This window comes from Sceloporus occidentalis, unplaced genomic scaffold, assembly GCF_023333645.1.
Source record: "Sceloporus occidentalis isolate IW3139 unplaced genomic scaffold, rSceOcc1.0.p SCAF_190, whole genome shotgun sequence".
Lineage (NCBI taxonomy): Eukaryota > Metazoa > Chordata > Lepidosauria > Squamata > Phrynosomatidae > Sceloporus > Sceloporus occidentalis.
This window is the reverse complement of record NW_028317170.1, coordinates 294,373-317,776: the sequence shown is the minus strand read 5'-3', so window position 1 is coordinate 317,776 and position 23,404 is coordinate 294,373. Positions and strand designations below refer to the sequence as shown.

The 23,404-nt window shown below is 39.8% G+C and overlaps 1 protein-coding gene across 1 annotated transcript in view; it reads right to left on the bottom strand.

Moving 5' to 3' along the window:
- Window positions 1-21,490, bottom strand: part of LOC149278389 (adhesion G protein-coupled receptor L4-like) — a 49,273-nt gene extending 27,783 nt beyond the window's left edge. The window contains exons 1-3 of the mRNA XM_089502008.1: window positions 21,469-21,490; window positions 19,880-20,023; window positions 2,024-2,173 (exon numbers count right to left, since the gene is read on the bottom strand). Coding sequence (XP_089358134.1) covers window positions 2,024-2,173; window positions 19,880-20,023; window positions 21,469-21,490 — 316 coding nt within the window. The remainder of the gene's footprint in view (window positions 1-2,023; window positions 2,174-19,879; window positions 20,024-21,468) is intronic.
- Window positions 21,491-23,404: the final 1,914 nt, after the last annotated feature.

Below are 23,404 nucleotides of genomic sequence, written 5' to 3'. Positions count from 1 at the left end.
TCTTGGAGCTCACCGCAAGTGTAAGGGAGATTTCAGACGTGGACCTCCTTGGTCTTTCATACTTGGAGACACGCTAGTTGGACCCCCGTTAATGAGGGTCATGAAAACAAAAATGTATTTCTCGGGTTATTAATTCTCCTGTTTGCTTTCTATGCTTTATTCTGAAATACTAATCACAAAAGGTATGTCGGGTAAGAGTGATGGAAAACCCTTCCGCTTAAAATTAAGGGGGTAGTAGAAGTATTATTATTAAACACTCATCTACAGATGCCAGACAAGTCAGAAGGCTTGTTTTTTCCCTCAGTAATCTTAATGATGCTGCCACAACCACAAGGGATTCTGGGTCGGCGCATGCAAATAAGGTCAACAATGATCACCTTTTGCCTCTATATCCACTTTATACATGGACCCGTTGAAAGTAATCGCCCGCTTTACAGGACAGACTTTACACAAAACTCGGGTAAGAGGTGTAGTAGCCAGATCACCACCTTTACTCACCATAACTTATGTAATTGGTATTTCTTGGCTACCCCAAGCCTCGCGTATTAAGTTGGTATCGCAACCTCATGCTGGCGAGTTCTATGAAGGATGAAGCAGCTGTCTATAAGCAGTGATCTTGTTATGAGGGGTCTGTCCAAATATTTCTGCTCCTCCAACAATCCATTTTTCAAAAATAGTAAAAGTGAATTTTCAGATTCATTTTATTAACCTAGACTGTTTAATGAATCTGCCGCATCGTTTGTGAAATCCGTGTTTGTATGTCACACGTGTGTAACAGATGTTAGATACGGCGATCCTCTGAAATGTTTCGCAGCTCAATAAAGATGGAAAGAAAATGATTTGTAGGAAGTAATAACAGAAAAATATCAAACGTGTTCTTGGTTCTTGTGATAAGCCCCGGCGTAATAAGCATTCATCAGAAGGGATACAGTATCTTCCTAATATATTCTAATGTTATTGTCACGTTTCGCTATAGCTCAGGGTGCCTCATATTGCTTCATATGAGCATCTTACCTCCAAGAAGCAATCTATCAGACTCTGATTACATTGACGCTCCGTTTTCTGTAGCCGCTAGGGTTCAGGAGATGATGTAACCTCAGGGTGCTGACACCCCCTCCCCCCGATATGATCCACACGCCAAACAAAACCCAAACTTAAAGATTTTCATATTTTTCTCTCTTCTTGACTTTAATACCCCCGGTCGGTTAAAATACGGTCCTGGGTATAAAGTGCTTCTAACCTTAAAGAGGGTATTTTGAGTAAACGAAGCAGAGGACTCATTGTCGAAGGCTGAGTCTCCTCTAAGTTCTGAGTAGAGCGTGAGCCGGAGTCAAGCCGTTCAAACTCCTCCGCGTCCAGAAGGACACCGGCAAGGACCGTGCGTCAGGTACCCCGAGACATTGTATTGAAAAGGCTGGCGCACCTCAAATTCCACATTAGGAGGAATTGTTGGCCTCGTTTGGAGCAAAGATTGCAGAAAACCTAAATATTTCAGTGATGGGGAGATGTTTGTCAGATACCAGATGTATTCGTCCAACGATTAAACCCAAGGTATAGAAACCCAGGACCTGCCGGCAGATCGGCCCCATTTGGCCCCCCATCTAGTCCCCCCAATCCCGTTTCTCCTTCTGTAACGACTCAAACCTTAATCAGTCGTTTTTCTCAGGAGCCGTATGTCTATCCCATGCATGTTTAATACCCTCACTGTATTACCCTCTACCACTTCTGCTGGGAGGCTGTTCCACTTATCCATCCTCTCTCTCTCTCCTTACAGGAACCAGTAGACCCTCATTTGGAACCCCCACTAATATGAGTCTTAATCAGATCGCATTCCACAAGATCTGTGTTTGCTACCTCTGAACAAATATTGCCCTGGATAAATTATTTTTTGGTATTTTTTATACAATTTAAAAAAAAATTATTTAGCTCTCAGGTGTTTTTTCACATATTTTTTTATATTCTAGCGTCAACTAGCAAACCTGATATCAAGTATCAGATTTCCGAAATCAGCGCATCTTCTCACCCATACAGTAGGTCCCGTCGTTGGTGACAAACTGCTCCGACCCGCTGGACGTGAATCCCGGGACACACATGCAGTAGTATCCGCCTTCCGTGTTTGTGCAGTTGGCGTTTTCTCCACAAATAAAGGTTGCGTTTTGACATTCATTATCATCTGGGAACAAAAAAAAAAAAAGAACGCAGCCATCAGTTTGGGACAAAAACCCACGTTTTCCAGCTTAGACTAATGACTCACAAACCCTTCAGTTACTTACGGCTCGCTTTTATTCATTACATTTCTTTTAATTGCATTTCATTAATTAAAAAAAAAATATTGTGAATATTACAGCTTTTTTTTTTAATTATTATTTAAACTAAACCAGTTTGTATTAGCCGCCGACACAACAATCCTTCGCACTCCTAATTGTTGCTCATATGTTACGCTCACACGCATCAATAACTTTTAAATTATAATATTCTAATGAAATAAAGCAGAATAACAGCCGCCATATGTCACATTCGGCAAAACCATATGGGCGCAAATTTCTTCAAACTTTTAAACAGCTGATTAGAAAGCGTTTTTTTTAATTGCAATTCATACATGCAGCTAATTTTTATTTACAATGTTAAAGCCGATGCACATTTTCTTTCGGCTAAATAGTCAGCCTATGCAATTTGTTACATCAAAGGAGAACGAAACGTTAAATTGAGACGCCTTTCAAAATGATAATGGCAGCAATTAAAGAGTTTTCTAAAACCCAATGAGTCTATTCATCACTAATATAAAGCGATGCTTTCCAAAAGAAAAAAAATAAAAAAAATAAAAAATAAATAAAAAATTAAATATAATCCTCTCTGTGCCTGTTGTGCCGGAGTGTTTATATATTCTCTCGTGCACCAGTGGCCCCAAGTGGATGGAGGCTGCATTGCATCTTCCATTGACTTGCATGGGACCCAATTACTTGAATAGGCATGCATTAGAATCAATAAAGGATGCAATGCAACCTCCATCCACTTGGGGTCGCTGTTTCATGTGAGTATATATACATACTCCTGCACTGTCCTCCCTCCTGGGACCAATAGGATGCTTGGGAAGACCTCATCCCTTCTACCTGGGGGTAGAGGCCATTTTTTTTAAGTTCTACCCCCTCCGTCCAACAGAACATTGATGTGGGGGGGAGTCTATGCCTCTAAAAAGATTTTCTTTATAGCATTTTATAGCAGTTTAGACCATACCAATATCATGAAACTCAATGAGAATTTACTATCCAAGGAAATTCTAAAAAGTCCCTTGTTGAATAGTCCAGAAAATCACTAAAAAAGGAGCTTTTGAATATGAGGTTTTAATGACTTATTTAAAAAAAAACACAGGAATGTCTTTAAGTGCATTTAGTATCCAAAATAAACTTTAAAATACAGTCTGTGCTCGACTAGTTATCTTAAAGAAAGAGAAATAACAATGGGAGGAAGGTATGAATAATTAAGATGGTATTTTACAGGAAATGTGTCAGGCTGCAGTCAGGAGGGTACGGCTCTTTGCCGCGCATGTAAAGGGTAAATTAAAAGCCTAAACATTATGTTTTCTATCCCTGTGTACCGCAAGAAAGGAAGAAACGTCATCGCAAAATGGTACAATCAGATAAATGACTGCGAAGATGTTTTATGTGTTACCCCTAAAAAAATGTTGGTTGTTTATTTATTTCTTTATTTTGTATTAATGTCTCTTTTGGATTTTTTTTAGTGGAATTCAGAATATCTTCCTTTTCTTAGTAATGGAATTATTTTGAAGATTTTGTATACAAATAAATGGATGGTTTTCAGTGCATACAACCACTTTACGGAAAAATGGCCTCATTATGGATAATGATCCCGAAAAGAAGCACTAAAGCTAACGCCGTCATCAGCTGCTTTCGGATGTGGAACTCAGCATTGTGGTCTTACGGAAACCCCTTTGTTTATACGGCAGATAGTGGGGGGGTTCAACCATGCGGAGGGGTACTGTGTGCCGCTGTTCCACCCAGACCTGAAGAGTTCTGAAGAGCCGTCTTTTTTTAACTTCTCAATTAGTTCTCCGCCACCCTATTTGGGCTCAGTTGGGTTTTGGGAAGATGCTTTAAGGGGGTTATTTAATGCCTAGGGGCTCCCAGGATAATCTCCGTTCGTATGACTTGTCTGTTAGGCCGGTTCACAAAGGTCTCGAGTTGCAGGGAGTTGGCAGTCGAGCTTCTCACGAGGCAGCTCAACTGATTTACAGAATGATTGACAGACTGGTATGACAAACCAGATCACGACTCGTCAACTTGATTGACAGATGGAAAAAAAAACTTCTAGCAATCAAACTGATCATAGCTTAAAGTTTCTCTTACTTTGTTCCCTCTCACATCCTAATACCGACGATGATCTAAATTGTCCGTGGCTCTTTCAGGTGTCACATGGGGCCAAAGGACTAAAAGCGAGTGATTAAAATTTAACCCTTGATGCCAGTCTTCAAAAAACCCAGACAAGCAAACATGTATAGAGCAAGATATCAGAGATATCAGAGGTACCAAGCGATGACCACAGAGCTACAGGTGGCGCATGTTTAATGGATGCACGAGGCCAGGCATATCCAGACGGCCAGCCCGTGGTAGAGTAATGGCCATTTGCTGTGAATATATCTTTCCAAGTTTCTAAAATGTCTCTTAACCAGTTAAATCGCTGTAACAAAATCAGCAAATGCGCTCCTTCATATGTAAAACGCGGCTCCATCAGCCGTTACATGAAAGCCTCCACATTTAAATGACTTCTGTCGCGTTCATGAATATTCGCAGGAAAGGACAAATAGGTGCTAGATTGAAATGGTTGGATACATTTTTACTTCTATTCACTTCAAGCAGATGTTTGTTTTGTTTGATTTTTAAGTGGAAAAGTGTCTTTTTCCGTAATCAGCAAATCCATGGAAACGTTTATGTCGAACGCACACGCAAACTAAAAAAAAAGGTTTCTGCATTTCCAAGGATCGCCGCTGTTACCTTCCTCCTCGGGGGATAGGAGGCAGAACTGGCCGTTTTTCAGTAGGAAACGCTCGCTTTGAGATAAGTTTCAGTGCGGAAGCTTCTCGTTTGCAGAAAGGGACACAAAAGTCCCTCTTTTGATGGCCGGCGACCAATTACTTATATCTGAAAATGTAACGTGATGTAACTTTCTCCTATGTCCTGTTACAAGGTTACTAGAGGTCATTGTGGGTTATAAAATGTGAGGGATAATTTACTGCCCCCGATGCCCCCACTATAAAAGAACGCAAGTACTCTGCGAGTAACCCTGACCCTCTGAGTACTCTGTGAAAATAAAAGATGCAGAAGATGTAACCCTGCTGCTGCCCTCTTCCACCAAGATCTGACTATTCTTGTCACTGATTGGCTGAATACTTCTGCTGCAGGGCTTTTAGCTGGAGGTGGGTAAAGGGGCAAATGCATGGGGGAAAATTCTTCAACCCCCCCCCCCCACATGCATTTACAAAATGGGCAGCATGAAAATTTAAAGGGACCCCGTACCTATCATATGCGTTAAAGGGCATGCGATGGTTCAAGTGTCCCTTTAATTATCTATTTATTTAAATGATCAACCTTTTCTGTTTAGTAAATCCAAATAAATAGCAGAGTTTCTGGATATCCTCTAATTTCCCCAAATTATTTCCTTGGACATTCTTGATCACAGGTCAGTGGAATAAAAAGTGTTTATTGCGGAATACTTTCTGTAAAACCTCACCTGTGTATTACAGCGAGGAAAGCAGATATTGGGGAAGATGAGTGTGGTGTGTGGCCGAGTGTTATGTGTATCGCGTGCGTTAGTTTGTGTGAGAGTGGAAAGTGTGGGTGTGGGTGTGTGTATGTACGATGGTGCGGCTGAGAACGGTATGAGTGCTTAGGAGTGCTCGGTATTCGTGTAAATCAGTGATCAGTGTGGGTTAATGTCAGGCTGACAGTGATGAGTGTGAGTGCATCAATGTGGTGAGAGGTGGACAGTATGAGGGTGCATCAATGATTCCGGCTCAGTTTTTTGGATAAAAAGTCCTTTTTTTCTTAAAAAAACGTTTGTAAAGTAAAATTCATTTCTGGCCTCGTGTTATTTAGATGTTCGTGTAAATTTATTTAATCCGAGCTGCTTTATACTGCGAGTTCCGAGTCTGTAGTGCTTTTCATTCATTTCTTATTCCGTTAATTATATTTTATTTGTGTGACTGCTCCCCGGATTCTTTTATCTGCCTTTGATTTTAGAGGTTACACCGTCCTTGCTAATTGCCCGGCGAGTTTTCGCTTGCCCTGACCCTCAGCCGGATGGTTTTTAAGCAGAAGCAGCGTCTCCTACACGAGGCGTTTTCTGTGTCAATATTTCTTGGCGGCGTTGCACGCGGCGGGGGGGGGGTTGGGGGGGTTGTGCTTTACGGGTCAAGACAAAGTTTTAGCGGAATCTTAACGTTCTAATGAATTATAATTAGTGGTGAAAAAGAAACCTTGTTACTCGCTGATTATTAAACCAGATTGCGTCCACAATTCATTCACTCGTTACATGAAATTACCAGAAATAATATGTAGGCAGCGGCTTCTCATGTTTTTTTTTTTGTGATTTCAAGATCTGCCGGCAGACCGGCCCCATTCGGCCCCCGTCTAGTCGCCCGTTTCTCCTGCTGTACCGACTCAAACCTTAATCAGATTCAGGAGCCGTATGTCTATCCCATGCATGTTTAATACCCTCACTGTATTACCCTCTACCACTTCTGCTGGGAGGCCATTCCACTTATCTACCACCCTCTTTATATCCAGGATAGCCTCATGCCAATCCCATGCATGTTTACATTCAATACTTTTATTGTATGCCATGTATACAAGAAGAAATATCAGAATATTTAAAATATTTGGGCAGGCAAATCATCAAATCCCCTGAGTTACGCGGCTTTTATATCCCTTCTAAAGGTCAGTTGAGTGAATGAGACCGGCCGATCTGGGACACAAATGGTTCATCCAGGTTTATCAGGGGAAATGTAAAGAAATGCGATCAATAAACAAATGAAACACACTTTTTGTTAACACCTGGGGAGAAAAACCACAGAAAAAAAATCAAATAAAAAAAAATGAAAAAAAATCTGTTCTGCTTTCTTGGGTTTCTTTTCGGTAACAAAAAGCACTTTATGAATAATGGCCGCCTTCGCCTTCGGTAAATTAAGCATTTTTCATAACAAGGGGTCTTTTTTTAAAAAAAAAAAGAGAGGTGAAGGACGCTTTTCTTTAACCTGCGCGTTAGGAAACTGCCTTTTGAAACTCCGAAGGTAATAACGACTTTTTAATTGCTAGACTAGAACATTTTCGATCATTACAGGGATTATTCACACTTCCTGTGCAGAAGGAAAATCCGAGTTCCTCGCTCGGGGGAAATGATTGCAACGGCGAATCGCGAAAAATAAATAAAAAAAAATAAAATCATTTTGTGGCCATTTAAAGCGCGCTCAGATTTATTGCCAGATATTTCAATTAATGTGCTCAAAATCTATTTCTTATCAGCGCCCACACACAAACCGCACATTTCATTTTCAAATCGCAATCTGTAAATTAAATCAGTAAACTTGCGGAAAATGTATTTAGAAACCAATTCCTTGTTTCTTTTCGTGTTTCCGTTTTCACAGCGGCTGCTATCTTCTGTCTGTGTAGAGAGTTACATGTGATTTCCGATACAAATCCCGCCCGAAAAATGCTACCCCCCCCCAAGGTTTCATATATCAATTACTTTTTAATATAGTCCAAGGAAGTTTAAATACTTGGATTGGATTTTACAAAATTTAGAAAGTTGGGCTAAGAATGAAAAAAGTGAATATATATATATATATATAAATAGTTATCGAGAATTTGTCAGCCAACAAAGGGTTAATTATTAGCTCATTTCAATTCATTTTAATTTGCTAATCCTGCCTTAAAACAATGAAAAGAGTGAGTTAAATAGAACACTATATTATTATTATAATTATTATTATTGTTATTATTATTATTGTTATTATTATTATTATTATTATTATTATTGTTATTATTATTATTATTATTATTGTTATTATTATTCTTATTATAATTATCATTGTAATTATTATTATTGTTATTATTTTTAGTGATTTATATAGCGCCATCAGGTTCTGCAGCGCTGTACTCTAGTTTTCTGATGCACAAAGGGTTAAGTACAATAATCAAGTGTAAAATTCTGGATTTGCAGTTCTATCCTTATAACCGTTTCCCGAAAACATACATTGAAACTATTCATGGAGCCCTTTGTGGGGGGAAAAATATACGATGTTTGATAGTTTTGTACCCAAAACAAAATGAACCGCACCCAGCGTGTCTCCGTCACGCCTTGTTTTGGTCCCGCGCCCGTAACATGATTGCCTTTTACTCTTAAAAGCCCTAAAGATAGCGAATTGTTCTGCGTGAAATAGAATGACTTCGATACATGATGAATTTCTCTAAGACTTCGCCGCATTATTGTAACGGTAACAATCCCCGTTTCCTTCGGAATCGAATGAAAACGTTCGTCTGGATTAAAATATTAGCCTGAAATTCATTTGTTTTGTTTGTCAGCAATTTAACAATAGAGGAGAGATAACTTAACGGGGAGGAAAAATAATGCAGACCCTAAAACAGGAAGTTAAGATGGCCTCTCCCATGGTATAAAAGGGGGGTTTCTGATACATATATTGCTAATATATATTATTAATATATATTTAAAACATATTTTAATCTGTTAGCACCTTACATAAGTTTATTTAGTGCACAGAAGTTGGTAAAAGTGAGAGTTCTGTATCGGGTAACGGTGGATTCCGTATATTTTCTGCTCTCACTGTAAGGAATCCTTTATGCAACAGAAAATGAAACGTCCTTAACTAGATGAAAAGACTGGATTTGCAAATAATACTTAAACGAGAAAACAACTAATCAAATGAAATCAGGACTGGTCCAACCATGTAAGGTGAGGTAGGCGGCTGCCTAAGGCTCTGAGCTGATGGTGGTTGCCCCGTGGGGCTTTTCCCTGGCAAATAAGTGCATGTAGAACGGGGGCGTTATTCCTCCAGGGTGCTGAAATGGCAGAAATCCTGCAGTTATTAAAAATAACTTTCCGCTTATCGGTAACGGGGACCCAGGTTATTTAATCGGAATTGGAAATTAAGTCAAAACAAGTTGGAAACATTAATTTATAAGGAAACAAAGGGGTTTATAAGATCATCCACATTAAGATGTTTCATCCCCTGGTTAATTTATACTCGTCACAAAAATAAGAAGTGATAGATTTAATAAGATTAATTATAATATAATAATATATTAATAATATTAATATAAATATATTTATATTACAAATATACATTTATTAATCTACCTTTTTCGTTAATCACTTTTTTAGTATTCTCACTCGTTACGCTCAGATTTGCATTAATGAGGCTCCAAAATTCGATCGCATGGCGATAAAACATTGTTACTTATTTATGTTGTTATTTTTCATATTATTTCTGCTTCTATAAAAAGTATCTTTCCGAGTTACTTTTATTTTTATCTCTCTTTCTTTAATTCCGTAGTCTTTGTAAATATCTGCCCGGAATCTGTACGGCTGGTAAATTGTTTGCTGTGGATTGAGATGGAAGCGGCGTCTTCGGAAAGACCAGGCATGAGTTATCGGGGCCGACATCAATCGTCTCTCTGAAGCTCGTTCTCATGGAAACTTTCTACAAACAGGACTCCGAACGCTAAAAATCCAAACTAGATTGAAACATTTCCTCGTAACTCGCTGAGATCGTTCATTTCGCAGCATCTGGAATGTTCTGGGGTGGGGGGGGGGTTCTGTGAACAATACATAAGCCTATTGGACTCATAAAAAATGTTTTTTATAATAGGAATAAATAATAATTTTATAAAAAAATAGTTAAAATAAACAAGAGTGAAAATAAACATTAACGAGGCAGAATAGGTGGAACAGCAGCTTTAAATTACGGCAAAGCACGGTCGCCCCGCCGGGGTAGATAGAATTTGACATTGTGTTTTTTGGGCATCATCTTTAATAGTTCACAATTTTGGAAAAATCAGTGTTAAAAACCTGCCGGTAACCATGGAAACATTTTCATTTTGATTTGAAAAGTAAATGATTTCGAAATTTTATGAGAGAGGAAGAGACGAAAGAGATATAATGAAGAAATTAAAGAAATTCCTAAAATCAATATTTTTAGCAATCAAACGTCTGATTGAGGATTTGGGTCACTTTGGGATAAATCTCTTTAATTTTGATGCAATTTATTTTTATATTTTTGGAAATTCTTGTTATGTTTATTAAAATGTTTTTCTAAAACTGGTAAAAATGATAATAACAGGAAGCCGGTCGCTGGGAGCTCCTGGAAAATCAATTTCTTGTAGTAAATAAACTTCGGGAGGCCAGGGCGGGAGCTGCGGCGCTTTGGGAATTAACACCAAGGTCACAGAAAGCCGAATGGAAACGTTTGTTCCGAACAATGTAAAAGTCCGACAGAATAACACCCCTTATAAACACTGCTCATAGAAAGTGATCGGAAAGAGTGAGCGCAACGGGAAACTGCTTCCCCCAATGTAATAAACACGGGTCATGGGGAACTATTACGCACACACATTTTAAAGCATTTTTTTAAGTTAATTTTGTCATTTCCAAGACATCCGAGTGACTCCCGTGAAAAGTTATGTTTAATCACATTTTATATTTTCTCCAGTTTTCCAGTGATTATCGTGATCCGGTGGATTGATTGTTTTTTTTTTGGGACCAATCCAATTGATTCTTCATCAATAATGAACCAATCACCAACCACCGTTGCCACCGGATATCTATCGGTCGTCATCAGCCAAGAGTTTTGCCTTCCCGGTTAATCATGCGACATCGGAGCTCGCTGTCGGATGGAAATTTCCGGAACGTTCAAAGTAGAGGAAACGACCACTTTATCTGTTTAGAAGTTTCCACGTTTATTCTTTAAATCATTCCGACAAATCAAAGTGGAAAAAAAACTAATCTTAGATGACTTTAAAATAGCCTGACGGAAGCTAAAAAAAGAGTTCTACAAGTCAAGAATTAGTCAAGAGGTGAACAATAATGTACGTCTACCCTGTTCTTATTGATGAAAAGGAATAATGAAATCTTGTATATTTAAGGCTGGGGAGCGATAGGACGAGAGGCCAGAATCAAAAAATAGAGGGTCCCGAGGATAAAATGTAAGGAAGTATTTCTTTACTGAGAGGGTAGTAGATAAGTGGGACAGCCTCTCGGTAGAAGTGGCAAAGAGTAATACAGTGAGGGTATTAAACATGCATGGGATAGGCATATGGTTCCTGAAGCTAAGACAGCAGGAGAAACGGTCGACTGGGGGCCATTGGGGGCCGATCTGCTAGCAGATTCTGGCTTTCTATTATTGTTTCTATTATTGCATTATTTTTGGTAGAATTAATAATTAAAGGAAGGAAAAATAACCTCTTTATTAAATGGGATGAGGTCAGCCGCTGGAGGTCACTTCGTTACATCCAGAAATATCTTCCCGGAGAGAGAGTAACGGAGAATTCGCAGATCCATCGCGTCAGAGATAAATCCTCTTCCAGCGCGAGCCGACGTTACGTGACTGGCAGAGAATCTCCCCGCGGAGAGGAAGCTTCTGACCTCCACATTCTGTCAAATTTCCTTAAAACTTCAGGACTTTCGGTCTTTCGGCTCGATTCCCATCCATCCATCGCTCTGGGTTCGGTTCTTTCTTGCGTTCCGTATGTCGGTGGAATTATTCAATCGAAAACTCAAACCTTATTCAGTCGTTGGTCTCGTCTTAGATTCAGGAGCCGTATGTCTATCCCATGCATGTTTAATCCCCTCACTGTATTACCCTCTACCACTTCTGCTGGGAGGCTGTGACTCTGCCCCTGACCCTCTAATCTTAGATTATGGCCTCTTGCTGTAACAAATCTCCTCCTATCCGCAAAATACGATGAAATAGATAACACGAGTCTGTGGTTAGAGGGTAACCTGTCAGGAGGGATGGAATTATTCTTCTTAATACACTCAATTCTTGCGTTCTTCGGTTTCCGCCGTAGTCATTCTTGACCTTCTGCTCCGACACAATGTTCCAAACCCCCAGTGATACATTTTTGCGATTAGAAGTTCAAAGTATTCTCTCTCGGATCAGTCCGTCCATCCTATGCTTTCATTAGAGCTCCTCAAACATTGTCTGCGATGGAGAAAAATTACCCAATATTTATGCCGCAGACAGAATGGAGAAAACTCTAAGAAAACACAAATCAATGATATCTTATACACACAGACATTCTGTAAACACAGAGACATTCTCTAAACCCACAAACATTCTGTAAACACACATTCATTCTCTAAACCCACAAACATTCTGTAAACACACATTCATTCTCTAAACCCACAAACATTCTGTAAACACACATTCATTCTCTAAACCCACAGACATTCTCTAAATACACAGACATTCTCTAAATGTACAGACATTCTGTAAACACACATACATACCCTAAACACACATTCATTCTCTAAACCCACAAACATTCTGTAAACACACAGACATTCTGTAAACACACATGCATTCTCTAAACCCACAGACATACTCTAAATGCACAGAAATTCTCTAAATGTACAGATATTCTGTAAACATACATTCTGTAAACGCACAGACATTCTCCAAACACACAAACATTCTCTAAACAAACAAACATTCTCTAAACAAACAAACATACTCTACATGTACAGACATTCTCTAAACCCACAGACATACTCTAAATGTACAGACATTCTCTAAACACACAAACATTCTCTAAACAAACAAACATTCTGTAAACACACATTCTCTAAACCAGGGGTCCTCAAACTTTTTAAACAGGGGGCCAGTTCACGGTCCCTCAGACCGTTGGAGGGCCGGACTATAGTTTAAAAAAAAAAACTATGAACAAATACCTATGCACACTGCATATATCTTATTTTGAAGTGAAGAAACAAAACGGGAATAAATACAATATTTAAAATGAAGAACAAGTAAAGTTAAATCAACAAATATACCCTCCCCCCCTACCCACTATATATCCCCCCACCCACTATATACCCTCTCCCCCCTAGCCACTATATATCCTCTCCCCCCTACCCACTATATATCCTTTCCTCCCTACCCACTATATATCCTCTCCCCCCTTACCCACTATATGTCCTCTCCCCCCTTACCCATTATATATACTCTCCCCCCTTACCCATTATATATCCTCTCCCCCCTTACCCATTATATATCCTCTCCCCCCTTACCCATTATATATCCTCTCCCCCCTTACCCACTATATATCCTCCCCCCACCCACTATATACCCTCTCCCCCCTACCCACTATATACCCTCTCCCCCCTAGCCATTATATACCCTCTCCCCCCTACCCACTATATACCCCCCCCCCCTCACCTTGAAGTCCAGCGACGGGAGCACGATGCTTCTTTCTTCCTGCACCGCTCGCTGGTGCCCGCTGCTTCACTGCTGAGCGCCGTAATATGACGTCATATTTCGGCGCCCAACAGTGAAGCAGCGGGCACCAGCGAGCGGCTTTTAAAGGCTGTCTTCTTTTTTTGGATGCGGGGGAGAACGAGGGGCGCCGAGCGGTTGCTAGGCGCCCCTCTCTCTCCTCCGCATCAGTGTTTAAAAGCCGCTTGCTGGTGCCGGCTGTTTCACTGCTGAGCGCCACAATATGCCGGCATATTGCGGCGCTCGGTTGCCATGGGTGCACGCATGGGACGTCAGTAACGTCGCTGCGTGCTTCACAGAGGCATCCTTGTGTTTCGAAAGCATCTTTCGGAACACATAGATGTCCTGAGGCAAAAACACCCGGTGGGCCGGGTAAATGCGCACCCGCGGGCCGTAGTTTGAGGACCCCTGCTCTAAACCCACAGATATTCTCTAAATGTACAGACATTCTGTAAACACACATTCTGTAAACGCACAGACATTCTGTAAACACACATTCTGTAAACGCACAGACATTCTGTAAACACACATTCTGTAAACGCACAGACATTCTGTAAACACACATTCTGTAAACACACATTGAGCTTTAAGACTGAATTTATATGACAACAGAAAATGGACTCATATGAAAAAAAAACATGTTTCCATGGTAATTGCACCAGGAAAACTTTTTTAGCTTTTCCCTTAATTTTATACCACTTTCACCATGACCGTGTCCTTTCTGGGTTCAATTTTTTTTTTTTTTGGTTCCTGGATTTAGTACGACAATTAGGTTTGAGGGCAAACATTAAAATATCTAACTCTCAATAATTATTAAAAATGCTAAATACAAAAATTGGGGAAATGTAAATATTTGATGTTTGATGTTATAATTTTACCTCCCGTTCTCCGCGCTGCTGAGTGAGACGGGGCTGCAGATCAATGCAGTTGATCATCGATTTCAATGTTTTTTAATTTCCTGCCAAGTTACAGGGAAAATGTTGTCATTTTGTCCCTTGAGTTGGAAGTTTGAATTTTGTTAATTAAATGAGATTCCGCCCAGGGCTTTGGCGCTTTCAAGCATTTTTTTTGTTTATTTTTAAGTGAAATTTCACGTTGTAACGAAAAATACAAATTGGGGAGTTAAGTCGTGATAATACCGGCAGCTCATTAAATGCCGCGAAGTGAGACGTACACATTGTGCAGACTTTCTAAAGCTCGGCAGAAGAAATAATTCCAAAAATAGCAGAAAATAGCGAGTTCTGTATATCCGATTCTTCTCTGGAAAAACACTTTATTCACTAATTACGAATTGTGGTTATAAATTAATAATCATCAGTTAATGTCGTTTTATCCTAAGACAGAGGACCAGAGACAGATGATACCTGGGAACTCTCCTGGTCTCTTGGTCACTATGGAGAAACTCCGGGTGGCGGGAGCGGCTTGGGGGCACGCCCCACACATACATATACACACCTATACACATATACACATATACACACACATACATACATATACACACACATATACATATACACACCTATACACATATACACACACATACATATACACACACATACATACATATACACACACATATACATATACACACCTATACACATATACACACACATACATATACACACACATACATACATATACACACACATATACATATACACACACATATACATATACACACACCTATACACATATACACACCTATACGCATATACACACACATACATACATATACACACACACATATACATATACACACCTATACACATATACACATATACACACACATACATACATATACACACACATATACATATACACACCTATACACATATACACACACATACATATACACACACATACATACATATACACACACATATACATATACACACCTATACACATATACACACACATACATATACACACACATACATACATATACACACACATATACATATACACACCTATACACATATACACACATACATATACACACACATACATACATATACACACACATATACATATACACACACATATACATATACACACCTATACACATATACACACATACATATACACACACATACATACATATACACACACATATACATATACACACACATATACATATACACACCTATACACATATACACACCTATACACATATACACACACATACATACATATACACACACACATATACATATACACACCTATACACATATACACACACACGCACATACATACATATACACACACATATACATATACACACCTATACACATATACACACACATACATATACACACACATACATACATATACACACACATATACATATACACACACATATACATATACACACCTATACACATATACACACATACATATACACACACATACATACATATACACACACATATACATATACACACACATATACATATACACACCTATACACATATACACACCTATACACATATACACACACATACATACATATACACACACACATATACATATACACACCTATACACATATACACACACACGCACATACATACATATACACACACATATACATATACACACCTATACACATATACACACACATACATATACACACACATATACATATACACACCTATACACATATACATACACACACACATACATACATATACACACACATATACATATACACACCTATACACATATACACACACATACATATACACACACATACATACATATACACACACATATACATATACACACCTATAAACATATACACACATACATATACACACACATACATACATATACACACACATATACATATACACACACATATACATATACACACACCTATACACATATACACACCTATACACATATACACACACATACATACATATACACACACACATATACATATACACACCTATACACATATACACACACACGCACATACATACATATACACACACATACTTATACACACCTATACACATATACACACACATATACACACACATACATACAAATACACACATATACACACACACGCACATACATATACACACATATACACACATATACACACACAAACATAAACAAACACGTACATATACACACACACACATATACACACCTATACACATATACACACATACATACATATACACACCTATACACATATACACACACATACATGTATAGACACACTACCTCCAATGTTTGTATAACAAAGTTCTGCCCTTTAAGCCGAATAACTCCTCGGGGGGGGGAGGGGGGTTTGCTCGCTGATTGTCTGCCAGCTGTGTGCGGAGTCGCTGAGCAGAGATCCGAAACAAACCGGGATCCAGAAAAAAAATCACCATTTCCATTTTAATTTTTAGACAACAATAAATTAGAAAAATATCACTGAGAGGGAAAAGAAAAAAATCTTAAAATGAACTCAGTCTCCCTTATCACACACCGTACACTATTACCAAGCTTTTACTCAGATTGCCAAAATCTGCCCCTGGGGCTTTTAACTTTTCATTCTTAGTAAGGGCAAATAAAATCTAGTTAAGCAAGGCTTGTACACCTTCTACCTCTATCCCCCCCCATAATATTATAGAGGGCACGTTAGATCCTTTAAGACATAATATTTAAAAACATTACTTCTTTGGTTTATAAGTCTGAAGGATATGAGACGGAACCTGATGGTGTTACTGTGTAACTCTCTCCATTGTTTGCTACATTGGAAGAGGAGAGCCAGCAACTTCCAGCAATATGTCCCAATAACACAACAGCCCTAAACATTCCCAACATGCTTAATGCACAAAAAGACAACATGCGCAGAATTCCCAGCACAGAATGACTTAAAAGACGCACGCAAAGGATCCAGTCAGGGTGCAAATACTGCCATAACACTTATGTATGAAGGTAGGATTACAAGTAAAACACAGGAAAAGGAGATTGCTGCAGTGGGTCAATATTTTCAAATGAGAGCAGTTGAGGGGTAATTGCGCATGCCCAGCACATAATACCTCTGGATCCTTAATGACTATACAGAGTGGGAGAATAGGATCCTTTACTGGTTCCATCACCCACTCAGTAATTCATATTAATAGTTTAGTTAGATCTTTGACTCTGTGATGTGCAAAGCAGGGGCCAGCGTGGTTCATTCTTCCGCTTTTTTTAGGGGGTGCATTCTGGGGAGGAATCAATAAAAATAAATCTTTGGTATGGCCTGTACCTATCCTTCGTGACACGTCATGTCTAGTCTATGACATCACATCCCCTGGGTTTGGCAGTTTCAGGCACCTTAATGAAGCCCCCATCATTTCCTAAATTTCCTACAGCTCTATCCCATCCCAACATGTGAACAACACGTATCCCAATCCTCATCCCATCCCAACATGTGAACAACACGTATCCCAATCCTCATCCCATCCCAACATGTGAACAACACGTATCCCAATCCTCATCCCATCCCAACATGTGAACAACACGTATCCCAATCCTCATCCCATCCCAACATGTGAACAACACGTATCCCAATCCTCATCCCATCCCAACATGTGAACAACACGTATCCCAATCCTCATCCCATCCCCATTTACCCCATTTAACAAAGGAGGAGAAAAATTACAACAAGAGACCGGAATCTAACACTAGAGGATCAGAGATGGAATGGAAGGAAGTTTTACTTTACAGAGAGGGTGGTAGCTAAGGGGAACAGCCTCCCAGCAGAAGTGGTAGAGGGTAATACAGTGAGGGTATTAAACATGCATGGGATAGACATACGGCTCCTGAATCTAAGACGAGACCAACGACTGATTAAGGTTTGAATCTTTACAGCAGGAGAAACGGGCGACTAGACGGGGGCCAGATGGGGCCGGCAGGTCCTGGTTTCACAGGTATCGCCAGTATCTGGCATATATATCCTGTATATCTACGAGTGTCTCGGTAATTGTGATTTTCTTACAAGACGTAAACATGTTCTTTTGAAGGAATCGGGGGGCCGGCGGCGGTGCGGATCGCTGTCGGCGGGGGGGATAGTCTGCGAGGTTACGAGACACCTTGTACCCGCGAGAAGATCAAGCTGACATCCTTCTCTCTTCACTTGAAAGGTAGGATTATTTGCCGCGTTTTGATCCTACCCTCCTCGCTGCCCTTTTAGTCTGGTAGGTTTTTCTCGGCAAAAAAAAAGTATTTTTTTTAATTTTTTTTTATCATTTTTAGAAGCTTCAAGGTTACCGTGACGATCGTCGCTCTCTCGGCTACCCTGACATGACTTCTCTCCGCGCCGTCGACATACAATGCGAGACGTTTTCCCTTCTTCCCGACGCAGAGACGATTCCCTCGGTGACTCCAATTATCTGAAGATGCTTCTTTCCTTTTTTTTTTCTTTTTTTTTTTTCAGAAAGTAAACTATTTGAGGATTTTGATGGTAAAGAAAGAATTGAAGAATAAATGAAAGGAAGAACTGGATGACATCGCTGAATGTTTTTAATTCCTCCTTCGTTCGATTTGATTCCATTATCTCTGTAATTTTGTCAAAACTTGAGAGCAATAACGGCGACTTCGGAAAGGAGAATTATTGAAGAAAAACGAAATATACATTTTTTTTTATTCTAAGAGACGAGGGGAAATGAAACTTTGCAGAATTAGGCGAGCAGCCAGCGGGGAGATGACAATTACAGTTTTTTGGCCTTTTTGGAATATTTGAAACAAACTAACGAGGACTCGAATCGTCTATTGATCCGTTAAGTAAACACAGCCCTCCATGGTGTTATTGGGCCAGTTGGGGCAATCAGTGGCGCTTTTGATCACTGAAAGGGGCAGTTGGCTTCATATATATATATATACATATAGTAAACTGCCACCAAATGTTACTGAACTCACCTCCGCTGGGGTAAATAAACTTTTTAATACTTCAGCTAGATTGTCAGTTCTCAGACCCCGGGGGGGGGGGGGAGATGCCACGCGAGTAAAAGTGATGCCGTTACCATAACAACCACCAGAAACCCAATGGGTTTATGGACTTTGAAACGTTCATTCTTAACCAAGGCGCAAAAAACTCACAATGGGGCAATTTTACAGAATCCTCAAATCTGTTTAAATTCCAAAAAAACCAACACGCGGGGGGAGCAGCCCGGGGGGAGCAGCGCAGGGGGGAGCAGCGCAGGGGGAGCAGCGCAGGTCCCGCCGCGATCAGCCGCCAGGAAGTGCATGATTTCAAAACTCGCCATAAACCCAGTGCTGAGCGTCCGCGGAGAGGAGCGGCGGAGAGCGGGGGCCGGCGGGGGCCGCGTCCCAGCGTTACATTTATTTTTAGAAATGGATAAGAGGTCGGTACCTTTGCAGAAGTTGATGCCGTCGCCGGTGTATCCGTTGGCGCAGTAACACGCGGTGATTCCTTTCACGGTTTTACACTCAGCGTTTCCATGACAGCTCGAGGGGCACTGCTGGTAACCCCGTCCCAGTAATCCCAGTATACACACTGGAAAACAGGACATGCGCTTATTAACCAGATAATGCCCGCAACAGAATGCGGCCTGCTGCTGGACGGCTTAAATACATTTAACTATACATTATACAGGGCATCTCTCTGATTTATCTATACATTATACAGGGCATCTCTCTGATTTATCTATACATTATACAGGGGGCCGGTCACTGATTTATCTATACATTATACAGGGGCCGGTCACTGATTTATCTATACATTATACAGGGGCCGGTCACTGATTTATCTATACATTATACAGGGGCCGGTCACTGATTTAACTATACATTATACAGGGGGCCGGTCACTGTTTTATCTATACATTATACAGGAGCCGGTCCCTGATTTATCTATACATTATACAGGGGCCGGTCACTGATTTAACTATACATTATACAGGGGGCCGGTCACTGATTTATCTATACATTATACAGGGGGCCGGACACTGATTTATCTATACATTATACAGGGGGCCGGTCACTGATATATCTATACATTATACAGGGGGCCGGTCACTGATTTATCTATACATTATACAGGGCATCTCACTGATTTATCTATACATTATACAGGGGGCCGGCTCGCTGATTTATCTATACATTATACAGGACATCTCTCTGATTTATCTATACATTATACAGGGCATCTCTCTGATTTATCTATACATTATACTGGGGCCGGTCGCTGATTTATCTATACATTATACAGGGGGCCGGCTCGCTGATTTAACTATACATTATACAGGGGCCGGTCACTGATTTATCTATACATTATACAGGGGCCGGTCACTGATTTAACTATACATTATACAGGGGCCAGTCACTGATTTATCTATATATTATACAGGGGGCCGGTCACTGATTTATCTATACATTATACAGGGGCCGGTCACTGATTTATCTATACATTATACAGGGGGCCGGTCACTGATTTATCTATACATTATACAGGGGCCGGTCACTGATTTATCTATACATTATAGAGGGCATCTCTCTGATTTAACTATACATTATACAGGGAACATACATTATTATTATATATGTTATATTATATATATATTAGTGGCTGACTCAGCCCTCCTTGCAGGAAAAGCTCCCTGGGGGTTGCAGGGTGAAGTCAGTTAGAGGAGATGTAAACTCCTGGTTTAGTAAATAAATCCCTAAATTCATCACAAATGACATAGAAAGAACCCCCACAAATATACCTATTTTCTGTAATTATAGAATGAGATATTTGGGGGATCTCATCGATTTATAGAGATAGAATTCGTTCTCCATTGTTTGGGGACCGAGCCTCGCAGGTCCCAGAATATTTTCGGCCAACAGACTCAGCCGGGTCAGAAAACGACAGCAAAAAACCTAAAAGAGTGAAATTATAAAAACGTCCCCCCAACATTCCGGCTCGGCGGCTGCGGAGGGGCAGACCCCCCAGTCTCTTACCTGTTATAAAGTATCTTTTCATTGGAGGCGGCTGGTCGGCGCTTCAGTGTTCGGCAGGCGATGGCGTTCGCTCTGAGCTTCTCTCCTCTGTGACGTCGCTGGTTTCCTGCTCACTTTTCCTGTTTCTTTATTTTCCCAGGAAATCTGTTTCCTAAACTTTCATCGTCTTAAAGAAAGCGCTCGCTGTAACCAACATACGGCGATAACACGCAAAGTCTGAACATACGACGATAACACGAAAAGTCTGAACATAAGATGATAACACGCAATGTATGAACATACAATGATAACACGCAAAGTCTGAACATAAGATGATAACATGCAATGTATGAACATATGATGATTACATGATGATAACACATAAAATTATAACATACAATGTCTGAACATACAACAATAACACACAATGTCTAAACATAAAATGATAACACACAAAGTCTGAACATACGACGATAACACACAATGTATGAACATATGATGATCACACGCAATGTCTGAACATATGATGATTACATGATGATAACACAGAAAATTATAACATACAATGTCTGAACATACAACAATAACACACAATGTCTGAACATACGATGATAACGCGCAATGTCTGAACATACGATGATAACACGCAAAGTCTGAACATAAGATGATAACACGCAATGTATGAACATACAATGATAACACGCAAAGTCTGAACATAAGATGATAACATGCAATGTATGAACATATGATGATTACATGATGATAACACAAAATTATAACATACAATGTCTGAACATACAACAATAACACACAATGTCTAAACATAAAATGATAACACACAAAGTCTGAACATACGACGATAACACACAATGTATGAACATATGATGATCACACGCAATGTCTGAACATATGATGATTACATGATGATAACACAGAAAATTATAACATACAATGTCTGAACATACAACAATAACACACAATGTCTGAACATACGATGATAACGCGCAATGTCTGAACATACGATGATAACACGCAATGTCTGAACATGTGACTCTCGAAATGTTCAATAAGGTCGTGGTTACTTTGTAACGTTCTGTAGTTTGTGACTCATTAATGACGAGGAGCAGACGGGATCCTCGAGCGACGCCTCGTCTGATCCTGAGAAAGATTCCAGCAGAAGCCGCCTCACATCCACCTCTTAAGGAACAATTCGCACTTCCTGGCCCGAGAACGCGGCGACGCAAATAGACTCGGCCGTGATGTCAGGGGCTGCTAAACCCACATGGTACACGGCAGGCAGACGTTTCTAACAGTTTTAATTGTTTTGGGAAGTTGATTCTAAGGAGTCTGCCCCCAGCAGAGAACTAAAAGGCCCAATGAACCAAGAGCATGTGTGAATGAATGACCCACGTGTTAATAAATAATCTACCAGTGTGAATGAATTATCTACCCGTGTAATTGAATGACCCCCATGTGTCAATAAATAATCTATTCCTAAATATGAATAATCTACCAGTGTGAATGAATGATCCATATGTGTTAATAATCTATCAGTGTGAATGAATGATCCACCTGTGTGAATTAATGTCTTATTTGGAGCATGATGGGAGTTGTAATTTGGTGCATTATGTCTATCTCTGTATAGTAACCCTTACCATCTATATTGGAAGGCTGTTGCCTGCACCCACCACCCGCTTAGTAATCCTTTACGTCCTGTCACTGAGTTTCCTCCTTTAACTCTCATAATCTATAAAGAAGAAAAGAAAGAAAACTAAGTGAATCCCTTAACCTTTTCAGTGCTGGAGTCTCCTGCAAATCTTTGTAAAAATCCTAATAATACATTCCCCGCTCTAATAAATTAGCCCGGAACGAACCAATCTCTTCAAACGTATAAATGTTGAAGTGTTTGATAATTTTACTTTCCTGTCTTTATTTTGCTTCATTTCTTGATACATTA